This window comes from Bos grunniens, chromosome 10 (assembly GCF_055505025.1).
Source record: "Bos grunniens cultivar Pamir isolate PY7600 chromosome 10, Bosgru_T2T1.0, whole genome shotgun sequence".
In the NCBI taxonomy this organism is placed as follows: domain Eukaryota; kingdom Metazoa; phylum Chordata; class Mammalia; order Artiodactyla; family Bovidae; genus Bos; species Bos grunniens.
Genome location: NC_141174.1, coordinates 43,119,664 through 43,139,277, shown reverse-complemented (window position 1 = coordinate 43,139,277; position 19,614 = coordinate 43,119,664). Strand labels below are relative to the sequence as shown.

At 37.7% G+C, this 19,614-nt stretch overlaps 1 protein-coding gene across 17 annotated transcripts in view; it reads left to right on the top strand.

Annotated features, from left to right (window-relative positions):
* The window catches only part of ATP8B4 (ATPase phospholipid transporting 8B4 (putative)), a 335,711-nt gene that overhangs the window by 191,734 nt on the left and 124,363 nt on the right, over positions 1-19,614 (top strand). For all 17 annotated transcript variants that reach the window (XR_015134453.1, XR_015134452.1, XR_015134455.1 and 14 more), the window contains 2 exons: positions 6,219-6,289; positions 11,375-11,457. Coding sequence is in view for 10 of the 17 variants with exons in the window: in XM_086320812.1 (XP_086176938.1) it covers positions 6,219-6,289; positions 11,375-11,457 (154 nt within the window). In the remaining 7 variants the exon portion in view is untranslated. The remainder of the gene's footprint in view (positions 1-6,218; positions 6,290-11,374; positions 11,458-19,614) is intronic.

Sequence of the window (19,614 nt, the reverse complement as noted above, 5' to 3'; positions counted from 1 at the left end):
CTATGGCTGGATAATCTGTCTATCCGGAGCGAAGTATTAGCAAGCCCACTCAGCCCACAGACCTAAAGCCTGGTCTCCAACTGCTTGGTCAGTAGCAGATGATATTTTCCTAATTTCCAGTCATGTCTGTCTGACTCCTACAATTATAGCTCTGTGTCTTTAGTCTTTGGATAAGTGAGGGGGTCCTCCAAATGCCAGAACACTGAAGTGCCTCTTGATTAGGTCACTTTGTTAAAAAGTTTTCCATGTGCAGCTACTCAGCACCTATGAAGCTGTTTTCAGGGACAAATAAATGTTTCTATGTGTGAACTGCTATAATCACTTAGAAGTACTAATATACCTTCCTACTCCCTGGCATCAGCTGTTAGAGGCTATCAGAGAGCTTACATGTGGTGAGCAACAATCACAGGTCGCTAAAGAGACTCACTTCTGAGTTACTGCACCGAGGTAGAGCCTGGGAAACCAGATCATGAAGATCATGAAAAACCATAGCTAGCCTTTATTGACTACATGCCACATATCAGATAATATTACAAGCTCTTTATACAGCTTAACTCATTTAATCCTCACATTAGCCGAATGACAGCAGTTTATGTACTATTATTGTTCCCATTTACAGATAAGAAAATAGAGGTGCAGTGCCATCAGATAGCTTGTCAATAGGAAGGTTAGGAGTTAAATTCCATCTGGGTTTTAACCCCACTCTTTACCACTACCATATGCAGCTCCTACCTCCATTAGACCTGTCCTAATTACCTTAAGCCTGGGCTTCCAGAGTCAGAGCCTCTAGGCTTGGATGCTAGAAGTGCTGCTCCCAATTCTAATGCATAGCCTCTAACTGTCAAACTTAGAATTTCTAACTTGACTTAAGTCACTTTAAGCAAGGAAAGGAGCTTGTCTGAGATGACCAGTTAGCTGGCCTGTTAAGAGTTACTCACCTCTGTTTTCCAGATAAGAAATCCTTACTGCCCTTTACCTTAAGAAATCTAAAACACTTCTGGACTGAATTTCCAGAGCTCCTATTTTTATTTTAGGACCAAGAAAAAATGGACAGCATAATTCAGTTATCACAATGAGACTGACTTGCATTAGATGAACCAAGTAAACGGTGTGAGAAAACCACACTGCAGAGTTCCCGATACTGGTAGACCCTGGTCCCTGGGAACCATGCCTACCTTCCTCCTTTAATTGACTGCAGTGCTATTTTCCTATTTTGCTTTGCTTTTCTTTCTTTTTTTTTTTTTAAGCATCTTTTATTTTTTTATTTTTAATATAAATTTATGTTTTGCTTTTCTTATCTGGTGGTAGAAATAAACCTTTTCCTGGACATGAGCATATTTGAATTTCACATTTAGTCGTTTAGCTTATTTGGAAAAAGCTCCCCTTCCATCCCCTCCACAGAATGGCCTTTGTGTTTTAGATGTTTACAATGGTAAATTTTTGCTTTAGAACAAAGGCATTCTTCTGCTACAGAAACTGAAAATTTCACCTTAAGAAATGAAAGGACTAGTTTGATGTAAACTCCAGTCCTGACCATGGACAGGCTTTGTCTCTCTCTGTACCCATCATCAGGGCATCTCATCCAGTGTTTTTCAGCACCTTTTAAAGGGTATCCTTTTAGGGAGGCCATTTTGTGGTTGAATTGCGTTTTCAGTTATTTTAACTTTTATAACTTCAGAGTTACTTGTTTTACTCTAATTGCTGAAATAAATCTTCCTCTTTAAAAAAAAAATGTGAAATGTTCAACATACATTTGAACATTTGGATCTGAACAATGGATCTGAAACTTAAATTTTAAAGAAAAATATTAACTGTAATCGTACACATTTTCATTTTTATGACTTAATTCTGATTTTTGTCCATATCAACATATTTTTCCATAAGTTACTCATACCACATGAGCCATTTTGGATTTTTATTTTTGGACTATAAAAGAATAAAAGAAGAGATAATTTTGTAGATGATAAAGAAGAATTCCGTGTTTGAGAATGGCTTAAAAAAATTAAGGGAGATCCAAATATGATGTTTCAGTTAATTCTACAAATTCATCTTTCCATTTGGTTACAAATCAAATCCCAATATTCTTTCACCATTGTAGTTTTGATTTTGAACACTAGCAAAGCAAAATGCTGTTTTATTTGTAGTTGTATTCCAGTCATTCTGTAGCCAACCAGAAGAAAGATTGTGCATTTTGGGATCAGAGTTCTGAGTTCTAGTTCTAGCTTTGCCCTTTAAGCTCCATATGGTCATGGGTGTGGCTTTAAAGCTCTTAGAGCCTTGGGTTCCTCTATTAGATTCACCATGACTTGCTATGGGCATTGCGTGAGTTAATTTAGTTCATCTAGTGCTTGTCACAGAGAAGGCAATGGCACCCCACTCAGGTAGTCTTGCCTGGAAAATCCCATGGACGGAGGAGCCTGGTAGGCTGCAGTCCATGTGTGCGCTGAGAGTTGGACACGACTCAGTGACTTCACTTTCACTTTTCACTTTCACACGTTGGAGAAGGAAATGGCAACCCACTCCAGTGTTCTTGCCTGGAGAATCCCAGGGATGGCGGAGCCTGGTGGGCTGCCATCTATGGGGTCGCACAGAGTCAGACACGACTGAAGCGACTTAGCAGCAGCAGCAGCAGTGCTTGTCAGACTGGAAATGACCTTCCCAGGTTTCTTATCCACACAGTAGGAACAACATTATCCCCCAAAGAGACTATTGAGAGAATAAAGTGATACAATTATGTGAATGTTTTGTTAGCCCTTAGCTGCACAGCTTTTAGATGTTATATAATTGCTTGAGGTTTAGCTTCATTGGCTCTTTAATTCAACGAACATTAATTATGCCTAATCTAGGAGTCTAGTGTCATTGGCTCTTAGAACTTACAGATGTTCTGCAGATTCTTTTCAAGAGTCCTCTGGCTGGTATATTTGTTTCAGTTCTCCGTGAAGCTGCTCCTTGGGCTTTTTGTTACCTTTTGAAGGTGGGTGAAGAGACACTGTGTTAAAAACAGTCCTCAATTCTTGAGAGATATAGTTGAGTCTTTCCTGGGAAAGCACAGGGAAAAGGAACCAGTAATTGACAGAAGAAAATACTGCGTTGGCCAAAAAGTTTGTTCAAGCTTTTCCATAACGTCACTTGGAAACCTAAACTAACTTTTTGGCCAACCCAGTACAAATAAGAGTCTAAGGAAGATGGGTATGGTTGGAATTAACTGCTGCGTGTCCCACTGTGAGTTCCAGTAATCACAGTTTCTGTTATTGTGCTTCATTCCTGCTAACACCTCTGCCTACAGGGACCTGCCCTCCATTCCATCTGGAATCTTCCATGAAGCCCTTCCTTAGCTACCAGTCAGATATACCCCTTTCTCACTTGCATTCCTCCCATAGCACTTTGTTAATAAGATACTTAGAACCCTTATCATATTCTGTCTTTACTAAACTATAAAATCCTTGAAGGAAAGAAGTTTTCACTCAATTTAGTACTCCTGGCAGTATAGGCTTTGAATTGCCTAGATTCACACCCTAGTGCCCTACTTACTCTGTGGCCTCAAACAAGTTACTGAACCTCTTTGGGCCTCAGTTTACTCATCTGTAAAGTAGAGATAGCACCAAGATATACATTTAGGATTTCTTTGAGTTAAATAAAATACTGCATTAAGGCTAGGCTATATAGAATAGTGCCAGACACATAGTAAGAACTCACCAAATTTTGGCTATTGGTATTATAAACACCTCCAACTCAAACACAAGTTTCTGGGTCCAATTCTAGGAATTGGGTCCCTGAGAGAGATTGAAGGGATCAGCTTAAGGAGGACTGACCTGAGACTGACAGTACTGGGGCTTGTTGGACCCTAAGACCGCCCATGTGTTGCCCCACTCCCTGCTCCAAAGAGCAGAGGGCAATCCAGTACTAACAAGGCTGTTCCTACAGCTCTCCTGCCCTTCCTTTCCAAAAGGGCTACCTAGTGCGTGTGGAAGCAGGGCGGCATGACGGCGACTCAGCTGGCCACTGCTCGTTCACACATGCTCTTCAGCTACAATGAATGAACAAAACTTGAAGAGAGAAGTTAGCAAAAGGAAATACCCAAACTCAGCAGTTGGGCTGGGAGAACAGAGGAAGAGTGAGGGGAGGCAGGGCAGGGATTAGGGAGTGGGAAAACAGGAGGAAGGTTCAGAGGACATAGAAAAAGTTGACACTGGAGGTGACAGGAGGAGGCAGGGAAGGTAGATGAAGGGAAGATACAAGTCCCAGCTTCCCAGGGTATAGAAAAAGCAGTAAGAGTTAGCCCAGAGCCTTTGAGGTTAACACTTTCTGCTTCTAGGAGGTTGAGTCGCTGCTCAGGAGATAATCCAGTCACCAGGTGGCAGTGGTGCCTCAGTCACATGTTCTGAGCCACTGTGGCCAACAGTCTCTCTCCTTATTTGCTGAAAATATGTGTTAAGGCAGCTGAGCTCAAAATTACGCAGTAACATTGGATAGTTCTTACTAGGCAGAATTTTGAAGAAAAGCAACCGTAGGTACAAATGGTTATCTTTCTCTAAACTTCATAACTATTTTTCAGTCACAGATGGTAGCAATTAGAGAATTCTGGCTTTTGTTTAAAATGATCCTGTTAAACTCAGGGAGGAGAACCATAAGCCAAAGAGTGTGAAGCTCTACTGCTGTTGTGCCTTATGCCTTTATTCATTGTAATGTAAATGTGAGAAATAAAATCAAGGTTCATTTTCATAACACTTTTTTACTTTAAAAATGTTGGCTTATAACTGGCGTATACTCTTCACATGTCCTCTTCAGAGTGAGTTTGCTTTGGTCATGTTGTGAGAAGTCAGAAAGTAAATAATTTCTGCCTTGACAGACGTCTGTGACTTTTTCATTCAGAGTTGAAGAACCTTGATAGTACAAACCTGTTTATTTTGTTAGGGGTTTGTCACCGAGTTTTTTTTTTTTTTTCAGTTCTGTTTTGTTATGACTTAGACAAAACTATTCCCCCATACATGCAGCTACGCCTGGCCTATTTTTGAGTTGAAAATTTAAACACTTGAGAGAATGAAATGAGTAGTTTGATTCTAAATTTAACCTCCAGGCTTTGATAATGGGATATTTCTAGTATTTAAAAACCAAAGGTAAGAAAAATTTGCAGTTTTGGAATGCCAGTCATACATTTAGAGGTAGAAAATTGTTAGGCTAATATGTCAAAATAAATTGCTATAATTTTAGTCAGTTCTTTGTAGATATTCAAATCCTTAAGAATTTCATAAAAACTTTTATTTTAAAATTAATTTTGAAATTTCAAAGAAATAATTTCCCAATGTAGAAAGCTACCAGAATTCTAAAACTGAATCATGATCAGTCATTTCCAAAGCACCAAGAGAATAATTTATCTCTGTCTTCATCTCTGAATGTTTTCTGTTTTTACCATGTTTTCTATTCTATCCAGCCCTCTTGCTTAACCCCTGCTTTTCTTCTCTTTCCCTTTTCTTGTACACCACCATCTTTTTCTTTTTTTGTTGTTTATCTTTTAAAAAATTATTTATTTTTAATTGAAGGATGGTTGCTTTACAGTATTGGTTTGATTTCTGCCATACATCAACATGAATTAGCCATAGGTACACATATGTCCCCTCCCTCTTGAACCTTCCTGTCATCCTGTTTATCTTTTCAAGTTTGTTTTTCCTTTAATCCTTTTCTCTTTCCTTGCCTCTCATTTTTTTTTATTGTTTTCAGTTTTCTCCTGCTCATTCACTTTTGTCTTTCCCCATTTCTTTGCCTGCCCTCTGCTCTTAACTGATAACTGAAGAATTAAAGTGTGTGCATATAAGTATTTCCAATTATCTTACTTATTGGATTACATTTTATGTTTTTCATGAGCAATTATCAAAGCAAGAAAATGGAATTTTATATGTTTCTATAAAAGATATAAATTTTATATGGGAATATATAAAAACTTTATATATTTCTATTAAAAAATAAAGTGGTTGTTAATTTATATGCTATATCCTGCCCTTGCTTATGTTCTGATGGCCAAGAGAGTGCAAAGCAGGAACAAGGAAGCAGAGGGTGGTTTTGATTCAGGGCATATGTCAGAGAGGTAGAGCCAGACTTCATGTCTCACTTTTTTTCTAAGACTCTGCTGACTCATTAGTAATGGAGGGGTGATACAGTGTTGAAGGCATTCAACCAATCTTCCCCCCTCAAATATTCTTTATCATGGTTTTTCAAAATAGGCTGATCTCCTTCTCCTATCAAGTAGTGAGCCACATGGTCTCTGTTATATTGAAACTGCTGAGCTTGATGGGTAAGTTATTACAATTCAAATAATTGTTTAGATTGGTTTTCAATGTATTTAAGAGCAATAGCTTTAGAAACAAGACCTAACTTAAATCTTAAACCTTAATCTTAGATGCAATGTGTGTGTGTGCGCGCGCGTGCACGCGCATATCATGGAATATTAATCATTAAAAAGAATGAAATAATGCCATTTGCAGCAACACAGATGGACCTTGAGATTGTCATACTGAGTGAAGTAACTCAGAGAAAGACAAATGTCATGTATCACTTAAATGTGAAATCTAAATTGATAAATTGATACAAAGGAACTTAGTTCAAAGCAGATATAGACACACTTAACGATTACCAAAGTGGTAAATTAGGGATCTGAGATTAACAGATACATACACTGCTATATATAAAACAGATAAACAGCAAGAATCTACTGTATAATACAGGGAACTACATTAAATATAATAACCTATAATGGAAAAGAATCTGAAAAAGAATATATGTGTATATTGAATGACTTTGCTGTACACCTGAAACACTGTAAATCAACTATACCTCAATCAAAAAATCTAAAAAAAATACCCTTCATTTTATATTCTTGGAAGAAATAAGACTGTTAAATTGCAAAGTCCATTAAAAATGTTTTTTTGATGTGAACCATTTTCAAAGTTTTTATTGAATTTATTACAATACTGCTTCTGTTTTATGTGTTGGTGTTTTGGTTGTGAGGCGCGTGGGATCTTAGCCTCTGACCAGGGATTGAATCTGCACCCTCTGCATTGGAAGGTGAAGTCTTAGCCACTGGACCATCAGGGGAGTCCCATTTAGTCCATTTGCTAGTTACTTTGCAGATCTTGGGAAAACTCTGTCTTTTTTCTTGAATTTATTTCAGAAACAATGAGCTAACTATATATGTGAGTAATATATAGTTTACATAGGGATTCTTCACTGAGATTCCCTGGAAGGGTCTCTTTGTTTATTTGTTTTCAAGTGCTTTTCTAAGGAAAATGAGAGGAATGGCAATCAAGATCTCTTGAAGAAAGAAGAACTGGTGTTACTTTATAAGGCAACTTTTGGAACTGGGTCAAATGAGGATGTAGAGAGAGAAATGAAGTAGAATGCAGTTTTGACATAGATGCTAATTTGGAATTTAGTTATTAGACCATATAGTAATTTCGTTTCAGTGGATTCAGTTAGTCTGTCTGACATAAAAACATTTATTGAACACTTACATTTTAAAGTGTGTGCTTGAGATGGATTCTATCATTTAATCCTGACATAGGTACTATAAGCCCTATTGTATAGGCAAGGAAACGAAAGCTTGGAGTGACTAAAGAATTTGTCCCAGACTTCTAACGAATGAAACCAGGACTCAAACCTGGCAGTCTGACAAAAGAGCCCATGGTTTTAACCACTGCCTTCTAAATCATTGCTGTACTGAGGTATCCAAATAGAGATCAGCCTATGTGATCCTACCCTTGGTTTGGCAGAAGCTAGAATAGTGCTAAGAGGAAAATTTATAGCTATGCGTGTATATACTTGAAGAGTAAAAAAGCCTCAAACCAATTATCAAATCTTCCATTCATAACCTAGAAAATAGCAAAATAAACCAAAGCAAGTAGAAGGAAAGAGCAAAGAGAAAAAAAATCAATGAATCTGAAAATAGAGAAAGAATACAGAAAAATAAACAAAGAGCTAGTTCTTTGAAAACATCAGTAAAATAGACAAATTTTAAGAAGACTGGGAAAGGAGAAAAAAAAAGATACAAGTTAACAATATCATGAATGAACCAGGGAGTATTATAATAGATCCTGAAGTCATCAAAAAGATATGGAGATACTGTGTATAACTCTATACACATTAACAACCAAGAGTAAATGGACTACTTCATTGAAAAACGGTCAGAACTCATCCAGTATGAAATAGTTTGAGTAGTCCTATAATTGTTAAGGAAACAATTCAAATATAAAACATAAAACTATAAAAACTTTCGAAAAAACATAGTAGAAAGTCTTGAAGATTTGAGGCTAGTCAAAGAGCTCTTAGATTTGATCCAAAAAGCATAATGCATAAAAGGAAAATTTGACAAACTGGACTTGGTCATGTTAAAATTCTTTTTTTTCCTGTGCAAAAGACTCTGTTAAGAGTATGAAAATAAAAGTTACAGACTAGGAGAAAATACTTGCAACCTATATATCTGACAAAGGACTTGTATCTTGAATATATGAAAAATATTAAAAACTCCACAGTAAAAAAAATCCAATTAGAAAATTGGCAAATGATATTAAAGGACAGTTCACCAAAGATAACTTACAAATGGCAAATAAGTACATGAAAAGATGCTCAACAACTTTAGCCATTGGGATATTAAAGTTAAAACAACAATGATGTATCACTTCCCACTTATCCTATCAGAATAACCAAAATAAAAACTAGTGAGAACTCCAAATGCTGGCAAGAACGTTGAGAAACCAAACCACTCACACATTGCTGATGAGAATATAAATGCTACAATCACTCTGGAAAACAGTGTGGCAGTTTCTAAGCATGTAGCTCCTGTATCCAGCAGTTTCATTACCTGGCATTTATCTCAGAGAAATGACTTATGCTTACACAAAAATTTGTATACAAATGTTTAGGGCACTTTATTTGTAATATCTCCAACTAGAAACAACTTAAATGTCTGTCACCAGGTGAATGGTTGAACAAACTGTGGTATATCCATATTGTGGAATATTACTGAGCAACAAAGAGGAATGAACTATTGATATATGCAGTAACCTGAATGAATCTTCACAGAATCATACTGAGTGAAAAAAGTAAATATCAGAAGGTCACATACTATATTATTTCATTTATATAACATTTCTATAAAATTAGAAAAATGTATAACAGATTAGGAATTGCCAGGAGTTTAAGATGGGTTGGAGGAGGCAGAGAAGGTGTATGTCCGTAAATGGAGCCCAGAGGAATCCTTGTGTTGATAGAAGTGTTCCATATCTTGACTATTAATGTCAGTATCCTGGTTGTGGTATTGTGATACAGTTTCGTGAGATGGTACCATAGGAGAAATTGACTAAAAGGTAGAAAGGATCTTTCTGTATTGTTTCTTATGTTGAAAATCATTTTGAAATTTATCAAGATATTGACCAAAGTGACTGTACCATTTTAGATGTCACTATTAGTATCTGAGATTTTCAGTGACTCTCTATCCTGGTATGATCGATCTTTTAAATTTCAGATAGTTCAGATAGTAGGCATGTAGTAGTAGTAGTATTTAGATAGTAGGCAAGTAGTAGTATCTCATTATGGTTTTAATTTGCATTTCCCTAGTGAGAAATGGCAGTGAATTTTTTTTTTATTTATCACTGTATTTCTTCTTTAGTGAAGTGTCTATTCAGATCCTTTATGCATGTGTTATTTTATATTGTCATTTGTAGTTTTTTTTTTTGATAGACACAGGCTATGAGATTCTTTATTCTATTTGTAGCAGCTTATGCAGGTGCAGCCAAACACAAAGCTTCAGGACAAACTGTACACAAACTTTACAATGTGGGAATTGAATTTAAAATATGAAACATAAAATCTACAGATTAAAAAATATTGAGAAAAAAAATCAGGAGTTTTGAAAAAAAAAATTTTTATCAGATTATTCTTCCTCTTTAGTTTCCATGTCTGAATATAGAAGTGAGATATTAGAATCCTAAGGAAATAAATTAACATGATGATGAACTTTAGTGAGTGACAGCATATATGGAATAGGGCTGAGGAATGAGAGCTGTCTAGTCCAGTTGGTGTGATTGTTTAAATTATTTGAAAAGTCATTTAAAGGACAAACATTTGTCCTTTAATCTCAACACCACTGTCTCACTCTTTTTCATCAAGCCCAACTCAGTTTCTGCCTCAATTATGAAGTTATTTTTGACTGTCTATACTCATCTCTGCCTCCTAGAATTTGTAGATTTAGATCAGTAAGATCTAAATGACTTTTGAATAAAGTTATTTCAATTATACATTCAGCTTAATGTTTTCTGCAGTAAGCTGTTTGACTAATGGGCATTCCTTGGATTCAGTTCTCATTGCCATAACATCATTGTGAAGCTTAATCATGGAGAAGTTTAGATTAAATGAAGTTGCAGGTATCTGCTCAGTTCTCTAAATTCAGTTTTTCATGGTTTGGTATGCACTTCCAAAAGGTGATATTGGCTTTTTTACCTACCACTTGTTTTCCTCAAGAGGACAGTAACCTTCAGGGCTGCATTGAGTTTCATGGGTGACTATGGTATGTATTCAATCGATATTTGTTGACCCACTACTACTGAACCCACTACTAAACATTTCCATAAAGACTGAACTCTGACAGATGCTCTTAAGCTATGGTAGAAGAGAATTTGGTTGAACTCAGTGAGGAAACTGACATGACGAACTCCTTAAACAGGAGACTTGAATGATGGCCATAGAATCTTCACTGATGGTCATCTCATGAATACCAGACAGCCATCTGTCCAATGTATACATGGTCTTGCTTGGAAGAAGATGACCAGCTCCTTGTGATCTACTTAGTTCCTGTATAGTTTTATGATTCTAGATGTATGGGATTCTTGGCTTGATTCTTCAAGAAAAAGAAAGCTGTATTCCTTTTCCCATTTGAATTTCAGCTACTGTGAAATTTGCCATGACCATTCTTACCAGTAAAACTTCTGCATAGATACCAGATTCTGGAGTGATACTGACCTCCTTTAACTGGCAACTGTGTTCCCATTCCTAATGTGTTTTGTAACTCATGCATGATACTAAGAATGTTCGAATGCAACCATACTTATTATTAATACATCCTCTGTTTTTCTAAATAGCGAAACAGATCGCTGTTGTTACAGAGATGTGCCGTGGATGAAATGCTAACTCTTAGGAGTCTGCAAAGACTTGTCCACTTTGCCGAGATAGTGTGGGAGGTGTGAATGACATTCAGAGGGAGTTTCTTGAATCTCTTGTGTTGGATTTTGCATGTGCTAAAATTGAGGAAATGCCCCTGATGGCTTTGTGTAAGATACTGTTGGGCTATTTCATTTAAAAGTTCATGTCATGTCAATTAATTTCACAGGGAAACAAACCTTAAAGTGCGCCACGCGCTCTCAGTTACCTCAGAACTTGGAGCAGATATCAGCAGACTTGCAAAGTTTGATGGTAAGTGTTTAAAACTGAAAAAGAAAGACCTCAAAACCCAAAAGCTTTTGTAACAAAGCCATGTAACAAAATAATTATATGAAATTCAGTTTATGTTTCTTTTTATTTGGTGGAAGGACATAAAATTCTCCAAGCATCAAAGCCTGTGATCTCCTCTCACGCTCAAGGGTAAAAGTGTTTAATAAGGGGAGAATGGCTGTATCAGTTCATTGTTCCTTTCATCCTTGTTTTTTCTTCTCTAGACCTCGTTCCCTCTGGTCCTATAATACCCTTCATTTGCCTGACCTGGGTCTCCCTGGAGCCTCATACAGACTTGCTGAGGATGAGTAACAGGCCACACTAGCTCTAACTAGCCATGAGTTCTCTGGCTCCATAACAAAGACCAAACCCCAGACTACAGACTTGATGAAGACAGTAACTCTGCCTCATATATTTCTGTCTTTCAGAGTGCCTGGTATAATATCATAAAGATAGTAGGTGTTCAAGAAGAACATTATAATTTATTAATCAGTTGTCAACTATCACCTTGTATTTTAGACCAGGGTTTTGTTATCACCATCTTCACATCATTCAACCCAGTCCCACTCTCCTCAACATGGTCTCCCCTGCCTATTCTACTCCATCTGTGTCTTGTTCTTTTCTATCAAAGCTGTCACAGAGTAGCAAAATTCTTCTAGTCAAAGGAAAAATAATTAATGGTAGGACTTCGGGCATCCTGATAGGTGGTTGGAGAATCTTTGGGGTCTTCCTGGCCATCCCTCAATGGTCTCTTGCTTTATGATATGATATGATATGTATACATATCCACCTATGTATCTGGACTTGGATATCAATATTTCCATACAGATTTGTTTTATTTATTAACCCATATTCATGAGCTTGAGGCTATCTTTCTAAATGTTTTCTTTGGAGTCTACTAAAGGAAAATATGGACAAGCAAGATCCTGTGAGTTAGAGCACAGGCAGCTTTACATTTTAAAGTTTCTTAGGGCACGACTTAGAGCTCCTATTGCTTGGGGTTTGCATTTGCTTATAGACTCCATCTGGATACTGTTAATATTTTAATCTTTCTTAAATGAGTGCCATTGTAACAAATGTTTACAGAAAAAAAATATTCCTCCAGTTTGAGATTTAAGTCAGGGGAATAGCCAGGAAACTGAATGGCCCAAGAAATATTTTGATTAGATTAAAATAAATTACACATTTTCTACTAAGTAATTTTTTTCAATGAAATTTTACTGTTATGTGAATCCAAAAAAGTAAATTGTGTTCATGAATCAAAATACTTCCTTAAAACACGTCACGGAATATTCATAGAGTCCTAAAAGTGCAACCTAAATGTAATTTACTCATTTCTTTCCTGGCAGAAGTGTACCTTTACACCACTGTTAATCTATAAGGAGGTAAAAATTCATGACTTCTTGCTTACTTTACTGTTAAAAAGCAGAAAATTATGTTATAATTGCCAGCTTATTTTCTTTCATAGATACTGGCACAGATAGCCCGTGCTGTGATTTAGATACAAACAACCCTGAAATCATAGTGGCATATACAGTAGAAATTTATTTCTTCCTCATGTCGCATCTGATGCAGGTTGGATGGGCTTCTTCATCTTGTAGCTTTGATGCCTAGACTAATGGGCCTTAAGGTGAGCACATTAGAGTAAGGATGAGGTGAAAGAGACAAGCTAACTTTTAACTGCTCTTCCTCTCATGTTTCATTGGCCAACACGAGTCACATGGGCCTGACCTAACTGCAAGAGAGGAAATGAGTATGGAGTTGAGTTGAATGCTGTCTCTACCACACCCCCGTGACCAGAGGTCAATTCCAGGATCGTGTATAAAGGGACATACTGGATTAGGTAGATTTCTTACTTGGAACTGCAGGAATGGGGCCAAGAATCTGCCATCTCAATATGACTCCTCATACCCCTCTCAATCCTCCCTGGCCTGCTTGACTTCTTCTTTTTTCTCATAGCACTTATCACCATCTGGCATACTCTACAAAGTGCTTATTTTCTGCTTATTAGTTATTATCTATCTCTACCTGCTGCAGTGTGAGCTGAACAGGGATCTCTGTTTTGGTCACTGATAAATGCCAAGTCCCTGGAACAAAGCATGGCACAGAGTGATTGCTCAACAAATCCTTGATGAATGCATGAATAAATGGTCACAGGTGCCAGAGAATGGGGGACAGGATCAGCCTCAGGCCCCAAAAAGACATGGGAGAGCAAAGGAGGGGCCTAAGGTAAGGGACAGAGGGTGGAGTATGAAATGATAGGTGAAGAGGAGGCTTCCTGATGGAAACTTGCAAGACAAAGCAAGAGTGCTGGGGCCCCTTCTCTCGGAGGGCAGTGGCTGGGAAAGGGACCATCTGCTGTGGTGGTTTTATAATGACTTTCCGCAGAATCTTTCCTCCAAACAAAACAGAGTTGAACACAGAAGTCCGAAATTTAAACTAATACAAGTGGTGCTGCTTGGGCTAAAGCAGAAAATACTTCTTCACCTAAAATAATTCTTTTATCACAGATGGGATAACAAGTCCAGAGAGGTTAAAGGACTTGTCTCTGTGTGTGTGTGTGTGTGGATGTGGATGTATATATATACAGATAAAGTCTTTATTAATACTTAATAAAATTTACTTTAAAAGTGTATTCATAATTATTACTTAATAGTTGTGGTCTGCATTTGCTTCACATAGCATAGGTGATTCATAAAACCTCTAATATATAATAGTTTTTGCCAATAAAGGCAACACAGACCTCTATTGTCTCTCATTTATACATAAACTGTGATCACTTTTCAGAGAACATGTAATGCCAAATTTATGAGGCAGGTACACTTCTGGGCTAAATATCAGATCTCTGCTAAATTTACTTTTCATTCTTAAATCTTGGGTTGAATTTCAATCTACCATAACATTCAAGGCAATAGGATGTTCTATGGGTTTAGTCATATTAAAATATGATTTCCTATTTCCAAGAAAACATCTGAAAAATGAATAGAGGGATTAAGGGGAAATAAATTCGATAGAATATAAAAATTAATCCCCCCTCTTAGCAGACAAATTTAAAGACGAGCGATGCAATATGTGGAAAAGTCTTTGAAAGAGTTGGAACAGTTAACAAACCCCAAATCTTTCCCGCAATTGCTTTTACTTTCTTATAGCCTTCAACTTTTCTTTCATTTCCTTCTTTTTAAGCCTTAATTTTAATTTTATTCTTTCCCTACCTCTGTGACATACACGTTCACACACCAGTACTTCTACTATATACACACATTTCTCTCATGACTCTAGGCATCGTTTTTATTTCCTCCCTTTTTGCATTATTTCTAACTATTCTCTTTGCATCTTTCTCTTTCAACTTTTTGTTTTTAATAGTTTACTTATCTCCTCTATCTGAATTCTCTTTTTCTCTATTATTTTAAAATATTTTCTATTTTCATCACTTTCTTTGTATTATTAGTTTATTAAGTTTATGGTGGCATAGTGGTAAAGAATCTCCCTCCCAGTGCAAAAGACACATCAGATGTGGATTCAGTCCCTGGGTCAGGAAGATGCCCTGGAGGAGGAAATGGCTACCCACTCTAGTATTCTTGCCTGGAAAATTCCACGGACAGAGGAGCCTGGCAGGCTACAGTTCATGGAGTCGCAAAGGGTTGGACACAACTGAGCATGCATGACACATCACATCAAGTTTATCATTAAGCACCTCTAAGGACAAGTTGCAATACAAAGTATGTAGAAGTACAACATATCTTCACATGTACTATCAAGATTCTTTAGATACTTCTCCTCCATTCTTTTTCTATCCCCTCTTTTAGGTCTCCTCTGTTAACCTTTGTCATAATGGGATATCAATAGATTTCAAGTTTTCCTCTCGGGGCTAAAAAAAATTTCTTTCAGTCATGAGAAGTAAAACCAGATATTGCATCCTTTAGGTTTCCCAGATGGTTAAGTGGTTAAGAATCCACCTGCTGATGCAGGAGATGCAGGAGACATGAGTTTGATCCCTGGGTCAGAAGTATCCCCTGGAGGAGGAAATGGCAACCATTCCAGTATTCTTTCCTGGTGGGTTACAGTCCATAGGGTCATAAAAGAGTTAAAGAGGACTGAACTACTGAGCACACAGCACACACTGTATCCTTTAGCTTAAATTAGAAGTATGATGTCAGCATTTTGTACATTTGAAAGTGCCCTGCCTAGCTATGGCAAGGTCTAATAGATGAGAAGATGTGTGAGGCATGCCCTTTCTGTCTTTGCTGTGTGTATCTTTTAGCTTGTGACGTCTGGGCAAATCTGAGTAAGGTCTTGGTTTTGCTTCTAGTTACCATGTATTTTTTCTCCTGAGATTTGTGTCAGTTCAGTTCAGTCGCTCAGTTGTGTCTGACTCTTTGCGACCCCATGAACCGCAGCACGCCAGGACTCCCTGTCCATCACCAACTCCCAGAGTCCACCCAAACCCATGTCCATTGAATCGGTGATACCATCCAGCCATCTCATCCTCTGTCGTCCCCTTCTCCTCCTGCCCTCAATCTTTCCCAGCATCAGGGTCTTTTTCAATGAGGCAGCTCTTCGCATCAGGTGGCCAAAGTATTGGAGTTTCAGCTTCAACATCAGTCCTTCCAATGAACATCCAGGAGAACATCCAATGATCTCCTTTAGGATGGACTGGTTGGATCTCCTTGCAGTCCAAGGGACTCTCAAGAGTCTTCTCCAACACCACAGTTCAAAAGCATCAATTCTTCAGCACTCAGCTTTCTTTATAGCCTAACTCTCACATCCATACATGACCACTGGAAAAACCGTAGCCTTTACTAGATGGACCTTTACTGACAAAGGAATGTCTCTGCTTTTTAATATGCTGTCTAGGTTGGTCATAACTTTCCTTCCAAGGAGTAAGCGTCTTTTAATTTCATGGCTGCAGTCACCATCTGCAGTGATTTTGGAGCTCAGAAAAATAAAGTCAGCCACTGTTTCCACTGTTTCTCCATCTATTTGCCATGACGTGATGGGACCGGATGCCATGATCTTAGTTTTCTGAATGTTGAGCTTTAAGCCAACGTTTTCACTCTCTTTCACTTTCATCAAGAGGCTCTTTAGTTCTTCTTCACTTCCTGCCATTTGTGTCATACTACTATCTTTAGCACCGAACTACAGTTCCAGTCCTGTATCAAAAGGACATATCATATCTTCTAAGTAGCTGAATACCTGAGTTTCCGTTGACTCATTGGAAAAGACTCTAATGCTGGGAGGGATTAGGGACAGGAGGAGAAGGGGACGACAGAGGATGAGATGGCTGGATGGCATCACTGACTCGATGGACATGAGTCTGAGTGAACTCCGGGAGTTGGTGATGGACAGGGAGGCCTGGCGTGCTGCGATTCATGGGGTCGCAAAGAGTCGGACACGACTGAGTGACTGAACTGAACTGAACTGAACCCAAGAAGTCCCCATTGGGAACTCCAAACTGGGGACAACAGCAAGCATCAAAACTGAGGTGGGTAGGGCCTTAGGATGTCTCTTGTAAGTCTCCCTGCCTCCCCACTTTTGCTCTTAAACCTAAGGACAGTAACTTGTTGGTGGCCTCTTAAGGCATGGCATGAGCTTTCTTTCTTGCTTTTTTTTTTCTTTTATCCATTCACTCGGCCACCTGTTCCTTTACTTACTAAATGTATATTTCACACAAAGCCAAGGCATTTGCTAAGCCCTGAGATACAGTGGTTAACAAGTCAGATCCAGGCCTTGCCTTCATAGCACTTATAGCCCTGGGGAGAAGACAGATTTGAACAAGGACTCATCCTCAGGCCTACCCATGATGTTGACACATGAACAAGTAGTCACTATGTACCAGGCACCATGCTAAGTCATTGCACATTTTATTTTATTAAATCCTTACAGCCCCAGGAGGAAGAGATTACTATTACTTCCAATTTATGGGCAAGGAAACAGAGACCCAGATAAATTGAATAAGTTCCCCAAGGTCACATGGTAAACTAAGTGGAAGAAGTAGAATATGAACCTAGGACTACTGGCAAAGCCTTACATGAAGTGAAGTGAAGCCGCTCAGTCGTGTCCGACTCTTTGCGATCCCATGGACTGTAGCCTACCAGGCTCCTCAGTCCATGGACTTTTCCAGGCAAGAGTACTGGAGTGGGTTGCCATTTTCTTCTCCAAAGCCTTAAATGAGAGGCTCTAAATCGCAAACAAAAAGTCATCATTGGAGAGTCAGGGGAATCAGCATGACTGCTTAGCTCCTGATCAGGGTAAGATTTTAATTGAAGAATACTTTAAACCTGAAAGTACAAAATTAAATTCTGGAGATCGAGTCCATCCAGGACCCAGATGACATCACCATGTTTTTTAAAAGTAGCAAAGTTCTCAGTGATCTTGAATGTCAGGATCCCTGACAAGAGTTTATAAAAGAGTTGGCCAAACATAGAAACCAGTACACGCACGACGGAGTTGGGTTTTGGTAGGTAAATCCATTTATTTGAAAAGTTCTCATATAAATATTTTTATACATTTCAAACATCAGAAAAATTGATATGTAGTCTGTTGAATTGTATAAAAAATGATATATAACTTGGCCTAATATTATAAAAAGTATAAAAATAGAGTGGATCTTGATTTTTCATTTTGAAGTCTTTCAGGAATTGACAAGTTTTTATAAATAACTGGAAATAGTTTCAATTATACATTTGTAAACTGGTCAGTCTTATGCCTTGGGGAAAGCCCCGGATGTAAATTGTCCAAATGTGTTTAAGAATCTTTTGCATATTGTTACTGGACTAAGATCTGTTTTTTTGCAACAATGACAAGTTTACATATTTTGTATGACTGTTAATACTGAGTTGTGAAGCAGGGAAAGGTTGACTCTTTATTTAAGGAATCTTTGTGTATTTTTGTGGTCCTTTCTAAAGAAGAGCATGTGTGTAATTAAAACACAGAAAAACAAGCATCTCTTTTTGGTTAAAAAAAATCCAAACACACAGAAAGTCTTTGTTAGAATCTTGTGACTTTTTAAACTTGCCAGATCAGTTTCTCATTCACCTGGATAGAAGCACAGCTCAGTAGCAGAGCTGATGTGACTGTGTGAGACACAGAAGCCTTGTGAAGAAAATAACTTTTTTCTTTACTGCTGGTGTTGATGTGGCCATTATGGTGATGATGATGGGTAGCTGAGGCTTACGGTTGAAGAGTAATGAGATTTTAGAAAATGGGAAGGTGACATTTTTCTAAGAAAAAAATATTTATCACAATCATCAGGGCAACAGTAGAGGGCAGTCTTCTAAACTCTAATAAGCACTTGGCTAGAGCACTCTTGAACAGCAACAATGTTTTAATTCAATAGCTAATTGTCTTCTAGAAGAGTTGCAGTGCAGATAATCAAGAAGCATTGCTAACAGTAATAATATCCATAAAGAAATAAAGTCAGGTACTCTGGGAAAATCTTGAAATATGGGACACTGAGTTCCATTTTCATGATAAACTATAGATTTCCACTCTACAGTGGAACACTTTAGTTTGAGAACGATAGTAGGTTGTTAATTAACTAACAATGCAGCTGACTAAATTTAGAATGCCAAGAGGGTTCAGAATGAAATCTTGTAGATTTTGTTTGGTACGAGCCTCGAGTATTTCTGTGTGATTGCAAACTGGATGAACTGCTATCTGCTTTCACATCTATTTTTTTCAGAGAAGCAAACAACTGTGACTGACTAGTTTCATTATATTTATACTTCATAATCGACATGATTTTTCCCCCAGTTGTTTTATTGCTCATTAAAGATGATTTTGTTCTTTGTACACGTGTTCCGTGAATAACTATGTGAGAAGCAATGCTCTTTTTTCTAAACTGTTTTCTCATCCATTGTCAAACTGTTGCCTGCCACTTACTCTATGACTCAGTTAGCAAAGGGAAGCAGGGTCCTACAGTTTTTCTCTAATCCTTATTGTGCTTTATGGCAGGGATATATTTTTGCTTGCTTCTAATGTGCTTGAAGTTGCCAGTTTATTTTCAGTGTTCTCAGATCTATTTGTATCCCTTCAGAGTTAGGCCAACTTAAGTGGCCCACTGTGGTTAGACCATTAGGTCTTCCAATCCCCTTTATCATTGTTACCGTGGAAATATACCACCACTTCTTTCATTCATCT